This window comes from Ictalurus furcatus, chromosome 6 (assembly GCF_023375685.1).
Source record: "Ictalurus furcatus strain D&B chromosome 6, Billie_1.0, whole genome shotgun sequence".
NCBI classification, from domain to species: Eukaryota; Metazoa; Chordata; class Actinopteri; order Siluriformes; family Ictaluridae; genus Ictalurus; species Ictalurus furcatus.
The window spans coordinates 17,618,183-17,635,075 of NC_071260.1; the positions used below are offsets into that span (position 1 = coordinate 17,618,183).

The following is a 16,893-nucleotide window of genomic DNA, read 5'->3' on the forward strand; positions in this document are numbered from 1 at the left end:
CCTGTGCTTGTTTTGCACCTTGATATTCGCTCTTCCCCTTTGATTCTGGTTACCAGATTCTTGTAGCTTTGATATTCTCTATATCTTGAGTTTGGCTCACTTTGTGCAGGTGTTTTGTTATGTTTTTAAGCCAGCAAAGGAGAGAGCGAGATACTTCACTTTCGCCACACATATGTTTGAGCACGCAGCTGCTACGTGAGCGTCACTTGTACACATACTCACTTGCATAACTTATGTACACCTGTGCCCGGTTGCACCAGCTGTGCGTAAGTTACAACTTAGCCTAGTTGTGACGTAAAAGGGCACTAAGTTACTTACCCACTACTAAATATATTTGTGTTGCACCACTAAACTTAGTTTAAACCTAACTCTACGTTCTAGTTAAACATTTACGGAAGCCTCTGGCCATGAATAACAGCCGGAATGAGACGGCAGCCAGATTAGATGACGTCGATGTGCTCGTAATTGATGATGAAGAACTGCATGCTCCTCAAAAAGTTGTACGAGACAAGACATCATCCTTTGGATATTTATGATGTTGACATATATGCTCGTTTGTGCTTTAAAAGAGAGGGAATAACGCGGTATACACACTTGATGGCGTTTGATATTCAACATGACACGGACCGAAACGGCGCTCTCTCCCCAAGCCTTCACGTGTGCGTCGCTTTACGTTATTTTGCCACTGGATCAATGCAAAACCTAGTAGGAGACAGCATACAAATTCACAAATCTACAGTATTTAGAATGATGCGCAGGGTGTCACTTGCCCGGTGTCGCCACATGAACACCTGCGCATGCATGCCAAGCATAAACGCACAAAATACAAATCAGGCAAAAATTCATGGGACATCTTTTGTGCGAGGAAAATCCTCAATTGCTGGTGTCTTAAGGTCACTCCACTTCTTCCTTTTTTATCTCCCTCTGCTCACAGCCTTTTGCATTTATTTTGTTTATCTCATGTCCTGCCAAATCTCACCTTTTTTCGATTTGTGAAAGATGAGTTTCATTTGCTTTCAAGGACTGCCTTGTTTTCTCTGTGTCCATCAATTAAAATGAGAATTTCTTCATGACTTCATTTTTTCTTCCTGTTTCTTTTCCATGTGTGGGCTATTAAGATATTTTTCAATTAAAAGTTTAATGTTGAGTTCGATGACGTCTTTGTCGTGTTTAGTCGAGAAAGTGTTTGAAATTACACGCAGTTCTGACTATTTCCTGTTTACCATTTGAAGGCTTCTGACTGGGTTAAGAAAAACATATGCGCCATTGTATGCGACTACGCATTACTTTACGGTCAGCTTACGACCTACTAACTACGTTCTGCCTTAAGAAGAAGCGGTGCAACCAAAGTAAGTACAGATTTAGTTGCAAACTAGCTAATAGTTACTAAGCCTCTAGTTTGGACTTTAAGTTCCAGTTTAAGTAAGAACTTACGAACGGCTGGTGCAACCCTACCCTGGGAGGATTAAAGCGCTTGATTTTGCGGTGGCCTTTTTCAAAATTTGATATGCAACTTGAAGCGTTTTGTGATCGACTACATGAATTGGCAAAGTGCACAAAATAGTTTTTCGCAGCGATGTTTGTTGGTAAATGAGAGCTTTTAGCTAATTCAAATGCAGTTAGTCAAACCCAGTGATTTTGGGCCTCAAACACCATTAAAAAACACTGCAGAGAAAAATAATCAGCTCTGATTACAATGTCCACTAAGCAGTAGAGATGGGCGATATGGACTTAAAACTATATCACAGTATTTTCTGGTATTTGTTGCGAGAACGATATCAGTGACGATATAAATATAGTACCATTCACCACTGTTTTTGGCTACAAGTGATAGCTGTGATCTTGAGAACCTCAAACACAAACAGTGATCTAAAAGTAAAACTGATTTTCTGTAACCAAACCAGTTCCAGATTGTAGAGGTAGCTCCTCGTTTAGTGAGAAACTCCTCCTCAGCTTCACTTCTGCCATCCTCCGTACTTGTTTTCGCTCTGCACGTGAACTGAGAATGGGTCGCAGACCGTCGCACTGAGAAATAAGTCATCGACTAGGCTTTATCGTTATTACCGCGGGAAGACTAATTCTCATTGTGGGGAGAATTTCTACCGGTATATCACAAACGATAAGATATCGCCCATCCCTATGAAGCAGTGACGGGGAAGACAGCAGGAACCTTTCAGCACAATACAGCTGCAGTGTGTTCTGATCTCATAGAAGACCTGTGAAAAGTGCTGACAAGGCCTGTTATCAGCATGTTACTGAAGTTACTGCATATGAAACATTAATCTGAGCACATTTAAACCGACCTGTCATCATTTGGAACAGTATTAGACACAGGCAAAAATAAAATTCATAAGCTGGAGTCTGGCCAAGCAGAGAGAGCATCATACAGTCCAAGATACACTCTCATGCAAAACAGTTCTCTCAGGGGTTTTTTTCCAGTTGGCTAAATTTGGCTAAACAAATAGATGTGGCTTTATAATAGAAAAACAATGAATCAGTAAACAAGATGGATATACAGTTTCTCCGTTCTCCATATTCCATTACTACCATCACTAAAAGTACTTGTTCATTTATAGTCAGTCGTCCCACTAACATATCATGGATGATAGTGTTAGCATAACATCCGTCTAGTATGGAAGTTGGACACAAACCGGTGGAGAGTTTCAGATAATGCCCGTTATGAACGGATTACATGTTGCCTAATATCACTTTTAGTGCACATACTTTTATCATCCATCCATCCATCCATTTCCCATAACGCTTATCCTACACAGGGTCGTGGGGGAAACTGGAGCCTATCCCAGGGCCAGATCTGGATGCCAACGGACGGGTAAGCCAGTCCATCGCAGGGCACAATCACACACATTCACACACTACGTGAAATTTGGAAATGAGCAGCTTACATCACATGTCTTTGGACTAGAGGAGGAAACCGGATTACCCAGAGGAAACTCTCGAAGCACACAGGCAGAGGTGGGATTCGAAACCCCAACCCCGGAGGTGCGTGGCAAACGTGCATCCCTCTAAAGCACCTTGCCCACGCATTTTTAAACAGTAATTATTAAATGGATATATGACTAAATAAAAGACAGGAATTTATTTAAACCATTTTACAAAAGGCTCATTTAGCCAAAGATCTTAGAAAGCACATTTTGATAAACTTGCATTAGGCAACTAATTTATGTGTGCGTCTTGTTTTGCCAGTGAACACAGAAATGGTATGAAATTTCTAAATTTGTTCTCACAGAAACAAAAAAAAAATGATGAAAATGATAAATGTGTTTTCAAAGCAACAAGTACTAAAAAATACTAGAAAAACTCCTGATATAGGCTACAGAGATGAAAAATCAAGATGCATCAGGAATCAATTTATATTTACTTCAGGTTGAACCGAAATCCAGATGTGAGGTTCCTCCGACATCCATAAACATACACAGACGGAGCTCTTTCACTAGTAAAAACATAAATGTTCAAAATAAAAGTGGACCTTTTCAAGGAAAAAAATACAGAGATCTCGCCTACCTTCTATTTCTGTTACAAGACTCCAAATGTGCTGGACCGTGTCTGTTCCTCAGCCAGAATCTAGCTCTGTGTGGTTCTGGACTAAGTCCTCTAAACACCATGGTTCATATGCCTCGATCTAAAGCTCCAAGCAGGACAGAACTATCCCAATCATGCAGTCACTGTCAGCTGTGAAAGTGACGAACACGCTGGCTTTTGCTAGCCCCTCAATCCCACATGTAAACACACTGCAGCTCAATCTGCGTTACAAGAGGAGAGAGCAAATATTTAAGAGGGATTATGGAGCTTTGCTTTTGTGAACAGGTAGAGAGACCCACACTGGTGCACTCGGAGACAACCCTGAGAAATAAATGCATGCAAAACAGCAGTTGGAAGCATTTCCACAAGAGCTGCGCTTGCAAATCAGCAAGGCCGAATATGCAGAACGAGAGTGTGAAGTCTTCAAAGCTGCTGCTTTGTACAGTGAGAACATTTCACTTATACTTGGCGAGAACTTGACATTTTGCAAAAACAGCTGGCCTTCTGAGTTGTTATGAATTTGTTATGGCTCATCTGCATAAAGCAATCTAAATTATTCTAAATAGTGGATATATATATATTATTAAACCTACACAAAATAATGAACTTGACTCATCACACTTGCTCTTGCGTTAGTATTATGATATGTTATCGACCCGTGCTATGGTTTAACCCTGAAGAAGGATAGAACAGAGTACCACCTGGTCTGCAGCTGAACAAGTGTCTTTCCCCACACCACTGCAGGGAACATATGGAGACCAGACACTGAGCACCGCTACAAGGAGTCCATGCTTTCAAACTTTAGCGCCTTTGCTCCATTCCTTCTGTTGTGTGAAATGCACAGCAGCAATGAACAAACTTGAGCATTACCGGTGACACACTATATGGTTTGCTGTTCATTATTGTATTGTGTAGTACTGACCACACAGAAGACCACTGGCAAATGGACACTCATACAAGCTTTTGGTCTGTACAGTAAGGATCCTGATTATGATGTTTCCAATGTGTGTTCTGCCGGTTTGGAGAAATGTGATACAACAATGATTAAAATATGATCATTGTAAAGGTAAAATTCTTTAACAATAGAAACACACTATAAAAGTGTATGTGTAAGCCAGAAGATTGTGGATACCTGATCATCATACCAACGTATGCTTTTTGAAAATCCCACCCCAGGTTTATTCCCTGTTTGCTATTACTAGATGTTGGTGCGTGGCTGTGAGAATTTGTCCATTCAACCACACGGGCATTAGTTAGGTCAGGCACTGATGTCAGGCGATGAGGCCTGGGGTGCAGTTGGTGGTCTAATTCATCCCAAAGGTGCTCAGTGGGGTTGAGGTCAGGGCTCTGAGCATGACACTCAAGTTCTTTGACTCCAACCTTGGAAACCATGTCTTTATAGACCTCACTTTGTGTAAACGCGCATTGTCATCTGGCATGTTAGGTCCAATGAAGGGAAATTGACAGTACAAAGACATCCTATACAATTGTATTCTTCCAACTTTGTGGTTTGGGGAAGACCCTTTATGGTTTGGGTGTGATGGTCAGGTATCCACACACATTTGGCCTTATTGACAGTTTTAAATTTACATCCCTAATGAAAAATTCAGACTCAGCTGTGGCAATGAAAAACTTCCTGAGAATACATGAGAAAGAAACCTTGAAAGGAATCAGACTCAAAAGGGAACTCATCCTCTTTTGGGTGACATCAGATAGTGTGAATATAAATCATTACAGAATACAGGTATATAGAAAACTAGCAGGTACTCCCACCCCCACCCCCCATGAGGTACAAATCTACAGTATAAGGGGGAGACGATCCACCGTGAGTATAAACTGGTTTGGGGAAGTGCAGTCTTTAAGGAAAATATACATCACTCACCACAGTTAGCTGGTTAGCTTATGGTTAATAAAAGACACACTTGGAGGCGTACATGTTTTTTTGCACATTGCAAGTCGAGCATAAGCACATTCCCCGTCCCACCTGAATAAACACTGGCATGCTCTCAGCCTTTATGCGGTGACCATGCTTCATTAAGGTCCAGATTAAACAGAAATAAACATACCATAAGTGGATGCATTTCTTAGCGTGGGTCATTGTTTTAAACTGGGACAAAAACAGTCAAATGTCTTCTTTATTACCGTACAAGCATGTCACTCTAAATATATACTGTGCATGTACCATGTGACTTATGATTAATGTCCAAAATTCTAAAGATAAAAGGCTGAAATTAAGTAGACCTCTATTATCACAGACAGCAGAGATATGTTCACAGTTAAACCAGGAAAAGACTCGCAGATCATCACCTTTAATTACTTCAGGCTCCAAAAGCATTATTCTAAATCACCATTTCACATACCGAGACCATGAAGACTAGTGAAAAAGCCATTCTGAAAGTCCTTTTATATCTACAGGATGAGTGCATATTTTCCTGCTGATGGCCTCCATTTGAAAAGACGGTGAAAAAATTTTAACAAGGGGCAGCTGGACTGCTTTGGTGAATTACAGGATCAATTTGCCTGGAGTGCTTCCACATGTAGATAGAGGAGATGGAGGCTGAGCTCAGGGGGAGTGTGACGCACTTCCAGATGGATACATCATTACGGTCCATCGTTAGGCAGAAAGATATGGCTACTATCACAGTGTTAAGGAGTCACTGACACTATCAGAGTAGGTACAGTACCTTGCAAAAGTATTCACCCCCTTGGCATTTTTCTTTAAAAAAAAGAAAAAAAAAAAAGAAAAGTGGTGCACGCATATGTATTCACCCCCTCTGCTATGATGCCCCTAAATAAGATCTGGTGCAACCAATTACCTTCAGAAGTCACATAAATAGTTCAATAAAGTCCACCTGTGTGCAATCTAAGTGTCACATGATCTCAGTAAATATATATACACACCTGTTCTGAAAGGTCCCAGAGTCTGCAACACCACTGAGCACGGGGCACCACCAAGCAAGTGGCAACATGAAGACCAAGGAGCTCTCCAAACAGGTCAGGGACAAAGTTGTAGAGAAGTACAAATGAGGGTTGGGTTATAAAAAAAAATCCGAAAGTTTGAACATCCCACGGAGCACCATTAAATCCATTATTAAAAAATGGAAAGAATATGGCACCATAACAAACCCGCCAAGACAGGGCCACCCACCAAACCTCACGGACGAGGCAAGGAAGGCAACAAAGAGGCAACAAATAGACCAAAGATAACCCTGAAGGAGCTGCAAAGCTCCACAGCGGAGATTGGAGTATTTGTCCATAAGACCACTTTAAGCCGTACACTCCACGGAGCTGGGCTTTACGGAAGTGTGGCCAGAAAAAGCCATTGCTTAAAGGAAAAAATGAGCAAACACAATTGCTGTTCGCCAAAAGGCATGTGGGAGACTCCCCAAACATATGGAAGGTATTCTGGTCTGAGGAGACCAAAATTGAGCTTTTTTGGCCATCAAGGAAAACGCTATGTCTGGCGCAAACCCAACACCCCGAGAACATGGTGAAGTAAAGCATGGTGGTGGCATCATGATGCTGTGGGGATGCTTTTCATCGGCAGGGACTGGGGAAACTAGTCAGAATTGAAGGAATGATGGATGACGCTAAATACAGGGAAATTCTTGAGGGAAACCTGTTTCAGAAGATTACTAAGGCTAGGCTGAGGGTTTGGTGAATTTTCTGTACTCCAAACTCTGTTAATTTAGTGGAGATGAGCCCATATTTCTGAATATTAAATTTTCAAGAGTCAGACATTCAAACAATAAGTTTCACAGTATTATTAAATAGTAATCACGTCATGAACAGTTTGCTCTTTGTCACTGACACATGATCGATGTGTATTAGCTCCAAGTCTGAAAGCTGGTGAACAGAATATTTTGGCTGTTTTGCAAAAGTGCATCACAATTTAATTGTCCGTACAGGATTTCGAATTTTTTTTGTGATTGCTGCAGCCATAAATGCTCGATTTTGCGGCTTTTTAAAAATTTTGCAATGCGCCTTGCGAAGCTTTTTTTGTGGAAAACTACTTGGCGGACTGGCGAAACTGCAATTGCACGAAATTGTCTTTCGCAGTAATGTTTGTTGGTAAATGAGACCTTTTAGCTGTGCTCATGTTCGACGCATTTGAATCAAAGAGGGCTTTGGCTGAATGCGTGTTGTGATGTCACATGACACGTCTCGGCCCAAATCTGCTGTGATTTTTTAAAAATCGCAAGTTCCTCTGAATATTGCAGAGTTTGATTTTGCGATAGTTTCTGTGATTGCAAAATTGTGAAATCCTGGAGGGACTGATTTAAGGATAAGGATTATAAGGACCACCCTTGTCAGTGTTTCACAGCCATGGCGTCTCTGCAAACACATCACCATGCACTATTTCAGCCCTGTCTAATGGTAAATGTGTAAATCATCCACTGTTGCAAAACCAAAAAAAAAGAAAGAAAGAAAGAAAAAAAAAAAGTGAGGCTTCTTGCCCTCACACATACAGCGTTTTCTTTCTTTTTTGGTAATTTTGTTTATTCATGTGGGCAGCAGTTCACCTATATAAATATTGCTTAAATTATGCATTAAAAGAAAACTTAATAATTTCTGAAATATCCATCCCTATTAATAAATCTTTCATTTTCTGCTCTGTGCTGGATGTAACATTAGTTCACGAGTTCACTAATGGCGTGTAACGCCATATGACCACAAATTATGATGAATATATTTTTTTGCAAACCAGACAGCACTATTTTTTGACAAACTGCAATGCCACTATGTTTCTTCTTCTTTGAACATAAGTCACATTGATGTGTGCATAATAAAGTTACTGTAATGCTGAGACAATGATGATGGCAGCAGGTAATTAGAGCCACCAAGTCGCAAATACTTGGACCACCTCTCAAACAGCTTACTCCTATTCTAAATATTCGGTCATTACAGTTTCGGCATACTATTACTACAGCAATATGCTTGGAGTGCAGCGTTGAACACTCCTTAAACGCTTATTATTGCCACTTACAAGCATCAGATTAATGGAGATGCAGTGGACAGTAACAATGCTGCATCATATTGCTTTAACAAAGCACGAGTTGATCCATAATAACCCCCTTCATTCCCCTAGTTACAAGGGAGGTGCATTCAGTGAAGCCTGGATCGTTGTAATGAAGTGTGTGAGACTGTGGCGTGGGAGTGAGCAGATATGAACACTGGAACGAGGTTGCAAGTAGGAGGGACCCTTAACAATACTGAACTGATGACAAAACCTACCTCGAAAGCAGTGCTTAGTGACAGCAGTGTGTGTGTGTGTGTGTGTGTGTGTGTTGCAGTACTTGCTCATGCTCTCACCCTAAATGGAGGTGAACTGCAGTACAACACGCATCACTGTTTCAGTCCAACACTATGTGGGTGAAATGATGCCTGCTGAGTCAATTTCAGCACACAGCTCTGGAACAAAGTGCATGGCTGCACAATGGAGAGAGGAGTAGAAGGTCAGCAGAGCCTGGAGTTGCAGCCGCCCTAAAAACTACAGCCCAGCAGGACTAGTTCTCATCGGAGAACTCCATCAGTGCCACTTACCAAACCCCAGCGCATTGCTACAGGCTCACACGGAGTGAAGAACAGGGGAGGACGAAGGTTACGAGCCTGTAGAAATGTGCAATACTTACACATGATGTTTCCTCTAAATCTGGGGTGTCCTCTCTTATGCGGAAAGGACCGGTGTGGGTGCAGGTTTTCATTCGAACTAAGCAGAAGCCACACCAGAGATTATTCAAAGCCAAGCTCAACTGATTAAAAAAAAGGTGGAATCAGGTGTGGCTCCTGCTTGATTGGAATGCAAACCTGCACCCACACCGGCCCTTTCCGGATAAGATTGGACACCCCTGATCTAAATCATACGTAGGCTGAGGCTGGGTGATATGACGATATATGAAAATCATGATAAATTATCACAATATGCTTTTTCTGAGATATTTAAAACACCAAACAGTTGGGGTTTTTTTTACATTTTTAAACGCAACACTACTGTGTTGCTGGCAGTATGTCGTGATGCATATTGTGTATCATAAAAATGCCTTTGTGACCATCATGATATGATATCCTGTCATATCGCTAGCTGCCGTATAAGCTGTATGACACTGCGCGTTTCACACATGCGAAAATGAATGCACAGAACTACAGGCGGCCATAAGATGAGAATCTGCTCGCCATAAATTCACATGACGCTACAAAGAGAGAGTCTGATTTATATTGATGTTGATATTGAGAAGTTACCAGACCAAATCTGAGCTGAGCTATCACTCTCTCTTCTCCATTTCTTTATGCATGCAGAATAGAAATACGGCGTCCAAACTCCCCCGTCTACACAGCCCAAGAGAGTTTTCAGAATTAATTCATCAAAGATGCTTTGGTTTTATATATATATATATATATATATATATATATATATATATATATATATATATATAAAGAGAGAGAGAGAGAGAGTGCTGCAACAACTAATCAATAAAATCAATAATAATCGATTATGAAAATCGTTGTCAACGAATCTCATTATCAATTAGTTGGTCTGCGCGCAGCACGGGGGAGATTTACTCATTACGTTACTTCTGTTCTGAAAACACGCTTCGGAGAGTAAATACTAAAGTTGTGTCCAGATGAAGTAATATACACTTCAACTATGCACTCTGCACTACCGTCTAGTGTGTGCATTTTAGAAAGGTAATATCATCTCAAATTATATCACTAGCGGGTTTTTACTAACCGGAAGTATAAGCCACTTTCTAGTTGACGGCACATGATGTCATACGCACGCTAGCATTAGCAGACACCCGAGTCACAGACAATGGCTTTCTTCGGTTTACTTTCTGTCAGCGTTATCTTTTATTCCCAACATGACCTCAGTCACCATCAGACGGAGGCGAAATTGTCACGTGACTGAGGAAGAAAGTCCTCTAAGGAAGAAAGCATTTTATAATAAAACACCGCGGAGATCAAACAGTGCTGCACGAGCACAAAGTTATGTTTATATCCAAAATGCTCCACTGTGTGTAAGGGGCAGGAGAAACTGGTGCAAGCTGCTTAAAAGGTTTAATTTAAGTTTATTGTCATTATATGTTGTATTTTTGAGCTTGCAGTGTAAATTCTGTCGTTTATTATAACGGAAGTGGTGTGTTAGTAACGAAGCCGCGTTGCTGATCACGCACAGTGTAGACGAGCTGATACAGAGTGCAGCGCGAGTAAGATCTGTAATGTCTCATTAAAACATTATGACCAAAAGTAAACAAGTAAAATAATATTCCTAAAGGCAGCGAGTAACAGAAACCACAAGGTGCAGTGAGAGGACGTTTTTATTATTAATTTAGGACTGTAGTTTAATTCGGTGCTTTTTGTGCATCCATAAAAAATATTTTTTATTTATATATACATATATATATATATATATATAAAATTTATTTTATTCATTTATTTTAGTTTATGTTGTATATAAGTATTTATGCATTTTTTTTATTGATGCACAAAAAGCATCAAATTAAACTACAGTCCTAAATTAATAATATATATATTCTGGTGTGTGTGTCTATTGAGTTATTTTCTGTTTTTGACAAACAAATGGTGTTCTTGGGGTCATAGGCAGCATTCCTCCTCCTCCAAACACGGCAAGTTGAGTTGATGCCAAAGAGCTCCATTTTGGTCTCATCTGACCAGAACACTTTCACCCAGTTGTCCTCTGAATCATTCAGATGTTCATTGGCAAACTTCAGACGGGCATGTATATGTGCTTTCTTGAGCAGGGGGACCTTGCGGCGCTGCAGGATTTCAGTCCTTCACGGCGTAGTGCGTTACCAATTGTTTTCTTGGTGACTATGGTCCCAGCTGCCTTGAGATCATTGACAAGATCCTCCCGTGTAGTTCTGGGCTGATTCCTCACTGTTCTCATGATCGTTGCAACTCCACGAGGTGTGATCTTGCATGGAGCCCCAGGCCGAGGGAGATTGACAGTTCTTTAGTGTTTCTTCCATTTGCGAATAATCGCACCAACTGTTGTCACCTTCTCACCAAGCTGCTTGGCAATGGTCTTGTAGCCCATTCCAGACTTGTGTAGGTCTACAATCTTGTCCCTGACATCCTTGGAGAGCTCTTTGGTCTTGGCCATGGTGGAGAGTTTGGAATCTGATTGATTGATTGCTCCTGTGGACAGGTGTCTTTTATACAGGTAACAAGCTGAGTTTAGGAGCACTCCCTTTAAGAGTGTGCTCCTAATCTCAGCTCGTTACCTGTATAAAAGACACCTGGGAGCCAGAAATCTTTCTGATTGAGAGGGAGTCAAATACTTATTTCCCTCATTAAAATGCAAATCAATTTATAACATTTTTGACATGCGTTTTTCTGGATTTTCTTGTTGTTATTCTGTCTCTCACTGTTCAAATAAATCTACCATTAAAATTATAGACTGATCATTTCTTTGTCAGTGGGCAAACGTACAAAATCAGCAGGGGATCAAATACTTTTTTCCCTCACTGTGTGTGTGTGTGTGTATACATATACATATATATATACACATACATACATACATACATACATACATACATACACACACACACACATATATATACAGACACACACACACGTATTATAATATTTATTAAATATAATTTAATTATTTTCCCATGTAATTTGCTCATAAATAAACCTGATGTATTTTCACAGCTTCACACATGTAAGCTTCATTCTGTACAGACATTACAGAAAACATTAAAAGTTCAAAACAGCACTGGTCAAATTACATTCAACAAAAGTCCACAAAGAGCGGAAAATGCTAAAGTTAATTCAAAATACAAGACAGCGTTTCTCCTACGTGATTTCTAGGCAGTGTGATTAAATCTGTGGATGATACAGCTGAGGTGAGTTCTGGAGAAAGAGTTCTCAGGCCATCTGCTGATTTTACAGATAACCAGGCAAGAATAAGTTTACTATTCATTCCCAACATGAAGCAAGCAGCTGGATGTCAGCGCTAAACTAATCGATTCTGCCTCAGCGTAAAAGGACCCAGAATTATCTCTCAGGGCATTTTTCTCTATAAATATACATGTCAAATGAATGAAAATGAGGGAATATATAAAGACGGAATGGAAAATCGTGGAAAATAGTCCCAGTGCATCCAGAACATATCCAGAGGCAGCATGTGGTTTTGACGATTACGCTTGCAAGGAAATGTTAGTGAGGATGGTAATTGGGTGCATGAGGAAGGACCCAACACTGACTCCCTTTCAACACCAAAGCTGCCTGCCAATATCCAAATTAAACAGTTGGATTTGTGTTATTGTGAGCCTCCGTTATCAATTCAGTCAGCAGATCAGATCGCCTCAGTGTTCAGAATGTGGTTCTGATCGTCTCTGTCTGGAGAGCCACCTACTCTGTATTATTTCATCTGTGTGAAATACAGAAGACGCACAGCACTCGCACACAGTTAGGTGTCACTTCCCACTCGCAGGCAAATCACAAGGCCATTAAATACAATTGAATTCAGGCAGACTGTGAGGACAGGATGATTACTATTTGCAATATTCTCCATCTCACATGCTTAAGTGCTGTTCTTAATGTGGCAGTGTTTCCACCATCCTGCTTGCATGGTACATAGAGATAATACACGCTTGCTTTTTTAATTAAAATTCAGCCTAAAACTCCACTTTAACTCAGTGGAACGACCGTAGTATAGGCTTTTGTCTACTTTGTGTCTTTTACAGCCAAATAATGATCTCCGTGTTGTTATGCCTTAGCATTATAAAAGGTAACAAAAATACATGTTCTGTAGGTTATTTAAAATGTATGGTTTTAGTGCACCATACAGGAGTACTCAGCTCTTGGTGGCGTTTCATTTCTCTTTGTGGGTTGTAACAACTGCTAAATGGTGAGGGAGCATGTAGGAAAGCTGCTATGTGCTATCCAAAATGTCAAAGGGCTGAAGTGTCCTCGGGGCCTCTTTGAGCACATGGTGGTCTCTTTGGAGCTGACTGCTTCTTTAAATTCTTATAAAAGAGCAAAGCATTCATCACATTTTTTTTTTTACGTTCATAGAGACGTTCGAGGGTCAACAATATCCAACACACTCTCTCTCTCTCTAAAACATGACATGGCTCTCAGGGTAGCCATCTGCAGGCTATTCAAACTTAGTGTTCCCTCATTCACTTTGAGTAGTTTCTCAATCAATAGCCAAAAGCCAAGAAAAATTCCACCAGTGTGCGGGAGACTGACAGGCCCAGATCGCCAAGTGTTTGTGCCACTGACAGGCAGAATAAATGGAAATGTTGTTTGATAGCCTTCTATTGACCCCATTGGCATCCGCTGGTCAATGAGGCATTGTGTGGGACTTTCTTCTCGATGCATTCCACTCGATATGATGGAAAGCAAACAATTGCAAGGACTTATTTTCTTTCTCCTCCACAGCACGAATAAGTCGAGCATCCACAGGGGTGACGTGTGCTTCGTCAGCCGGTGAATCAGAGAGCAAAATGGCCGTGCAGCAAAAAGGCCCATTTGTTTTTGGATATTTAGTCTTGCTCACTAACAAGTGAATGCAGAGCTGCCTGTGATGACTCAGGTCATTCAGAATGATCATGACATTCATTTAAGCAATCATGTACCTGTGTGTTTTAAAATGTAGATGTAGAGTTAGACTTCTGTCTCTTTAGAGCAGATGTATTAAAAGTGCCTCTAATTATTCCCCAGCTCAGTTCTTAATGGTGCAGTTGATCTCGACAGCTTGATATGGAGTTTTATGAGCTAGTAAAAGGTTATCATCAGATGGAGGCAGGCTAAAGTGGTGCACCTGCCAGAAGGAAAAGCCAAATGCAGCAGTGCAGCAGACTATAAAATAGCCATATAACAAGTTCAGAATGGCATTAAACGCTGAATCAGTATCAGATCGGATTTGATCAATTTTCTGTTCCAGTCCACTGACACGACATATCACAAATGAGACTCTTTAAAGTTAAGACACAACACTGATCATCAGAGGGTCCTTTCAGGTCTGGGCACTATCAGATAATAAAAACTAATATCAAAATTCTTACTGTTAGTAAATATGTAAGCTCATATTACAAGAATAAGTTTTATTTTATTCCCATACCTGCTAGAGCACACTGCTCAAATCATGTCTGTTGGCCAGTCAGTGACTGATAATCTGTACCATTAAGAAGTGTAGAAAATACTTACTCAGATTAGAAATTAAGTTATGTGATGTGCATTCACAAAATACAACAAAACCCAGCAATTTAATCTAATTAAAATAAGAAATTGCAAGATTTGCTATAACCACTATGAAGCAAAGAAAACAGTACCAATGCAATATTAACAGAGGGCTTTAGAGAGGACAAAAACTGGTGCCGAGATATAAAATGTGTGTTTTGGCGCCAGATGAAGGGTTCTGAGGCTTCCGTTGTTTCAGAGACCTGCAGGGAAACTGGAGATAAAATAGAAAATGCATTCACATAAATGAGGCGCAGCAGTCCCTATAGCATACCAAGCATCTCATATGATGCTGTAACTCAGAGTTAAGCAGAGGGCTTAGATGTTGGAGGCAAACCCTAGGACGAATGTGAGGAATGTGCATCTTCCCCATCATCCGATGCAACATCACCTCAAATAAACATGACAGACTTAAAAAGGCACAAAGCACTCACACAAAGAGGAGTATGATGAAGATGTAAAGAGCTATGGTGCAGTGCTGAGTGCAATGCGTGTGCGCGCGCACGCACACACCCGGGGGGGGGGGGGGGGTAGATAAGCGGTTGTGACATGTAGCTGGAGGGATGCAAAGAAAGCCAGGCTGATGGGACTTGGGCTGAACTAATAGCACACTAGTGGCTCACACTAAACACGGGCTGTCTGTCAGACACTTACAGAGCTATATTCTATGGCTTCAATAACTAAATGAGAGAATCACTTAAAAAAAATGCCCACATCATAACAGAAGATGTTTGTGCTCTTTTCTTAGAAACTACATTCTATGTTTTCACTCCCCTTTAAATATACTGGATTCGTATAGCTTTTAGGGCTTCGGATACTGAGAAGTTACTAAGATGAGAAACAAGCAAGATTTACAACATGTTTGTATAATCTATGGTTCTAGAGAGAATGTTAAATGTTGGTCACCTGTCAATTCCCACCCATCAGCCAGCACTCCCCTGTCACAAGACAGCTAGCAAGCAGGAAGGGTGCAGGCTAACAGGTGCTTCCACTCATACACATGAAGCCAGCCACCACTGTCCGCCAACTTCCAAGCTCATAGTGTTCATGTGATTGACAAGGGAGAGAGAGTATATGCCATCCCTCCCACTCTATCTGATATCCTACCCATGGATGGCAGAGGATAAAGACATTTATAAAACAACATTTCCTTTTAAGTTAAAAGATGAAAAGGCAAGTAACCCCTTTCACTGTAAACAGTTTTCGCTGTGGAGTTAATAAAGCCAAAGCTATAGGTCAGATAGTAGGAGCACATTAGTCAGGGCTGAGAGTCACAGACAGGGCATCGGAGCTGTGAGTGGCAGGGTGATGTCTGCTTCTGTAAGCGCGAGCACACTGCAGATCACACACCACCACTCAGACCAAGACTACAACTGCAGATACCACAGAATAGCTAGAGCCTTTACACAGACAGAACACCTTAGAGAGACCAGAGAGTTAGAGATGTGCTGCAAAGTCATGCAGAAATAAACGATACGGTCCCCAAACTAGGATTAAAAAAAAATTATGTAAAATACTCATTAAGCCTTAACAGTCGATACGAGCAAAGCATAGAGGACCATTTAAGGGGCGGGGGGGGGGGGGACGACGACGTTGTTGTGCGGCAGTCTTGGAACACATAGCAAACAGAGCTGGGAGGAAATAAGCTTCAACACTGAATGTAAAGCTTATACATGAGGACACTATTTCTTTCAGAATCGTAAGGGAACTCTCTGGGGAAAAGTGCATACAAAAGATGTCATTTACAAGTCAGTACTGTCCTGTTTAATGAGAGAAACTAGAACGCCAAAAGTATTGTCCTACTTGGGTCATGTTGCTCTATAGCACAGCTTTCCGTTGAGTGTGTAATATACAGAGCACACCTGCAGTCAGAGGAGCGCAGAGCTGCACTCCACACACTCCTCACTGCACTGAAGTCACTAAACCGCAGCAGTCATCAGCTCAGGTGGGACACAGCTGTGCGTACGGAATGCCAAAAAGCACTCAAATGGGCAGTCTATCATACGAGATGTCTAAAATCACTTTATATTCCCAGTTGGAAGTGTAATTAAACATCGTCTGCTGTGGTTTAATAAGGCTGCTGACCTGAAAAGGTCTATCAGTGTAGTTGCAGTGTCCATTAAGAAGTGACAGGAACAA

General features: G+C 41.0%; 1 protein-coding gene across 9 annotated transcripts in view; it reads right to left on the minus strand.

Annotated features, from left to right (window-relative positions):
* Positions 1 to 16,893, minus strand: part of caska (calcium/calmodulin-dependent serine protein kinase a) — a 167,024-nt gene that overhangs the window by 137,801 nt on the left and 12,330 nt on the right. For 4 of the 9 annotated variants that reach the window (XM_053626793.1, XM_053626797.1, XM_053626792.1 and 1 more), the window contains exon 1: positions 3,523 to 4,649. The exons of the other annotated variants lie outside the window; for them this stretch is intronic. In XM_053626793.1, the coding sequence (XP_053482768.1) occupies positions 3,523 to 3,623 (101 nt within the window). In that variant the 5' untranslated portion in view covers positions 3,624 to 4,649. Of the gene's footprint in view, positions 1 to 3,522; positions 4,650 to 16,893 lie in introns of those variants that run through there. 9 annotated transcript variants of the gene reach the window in all.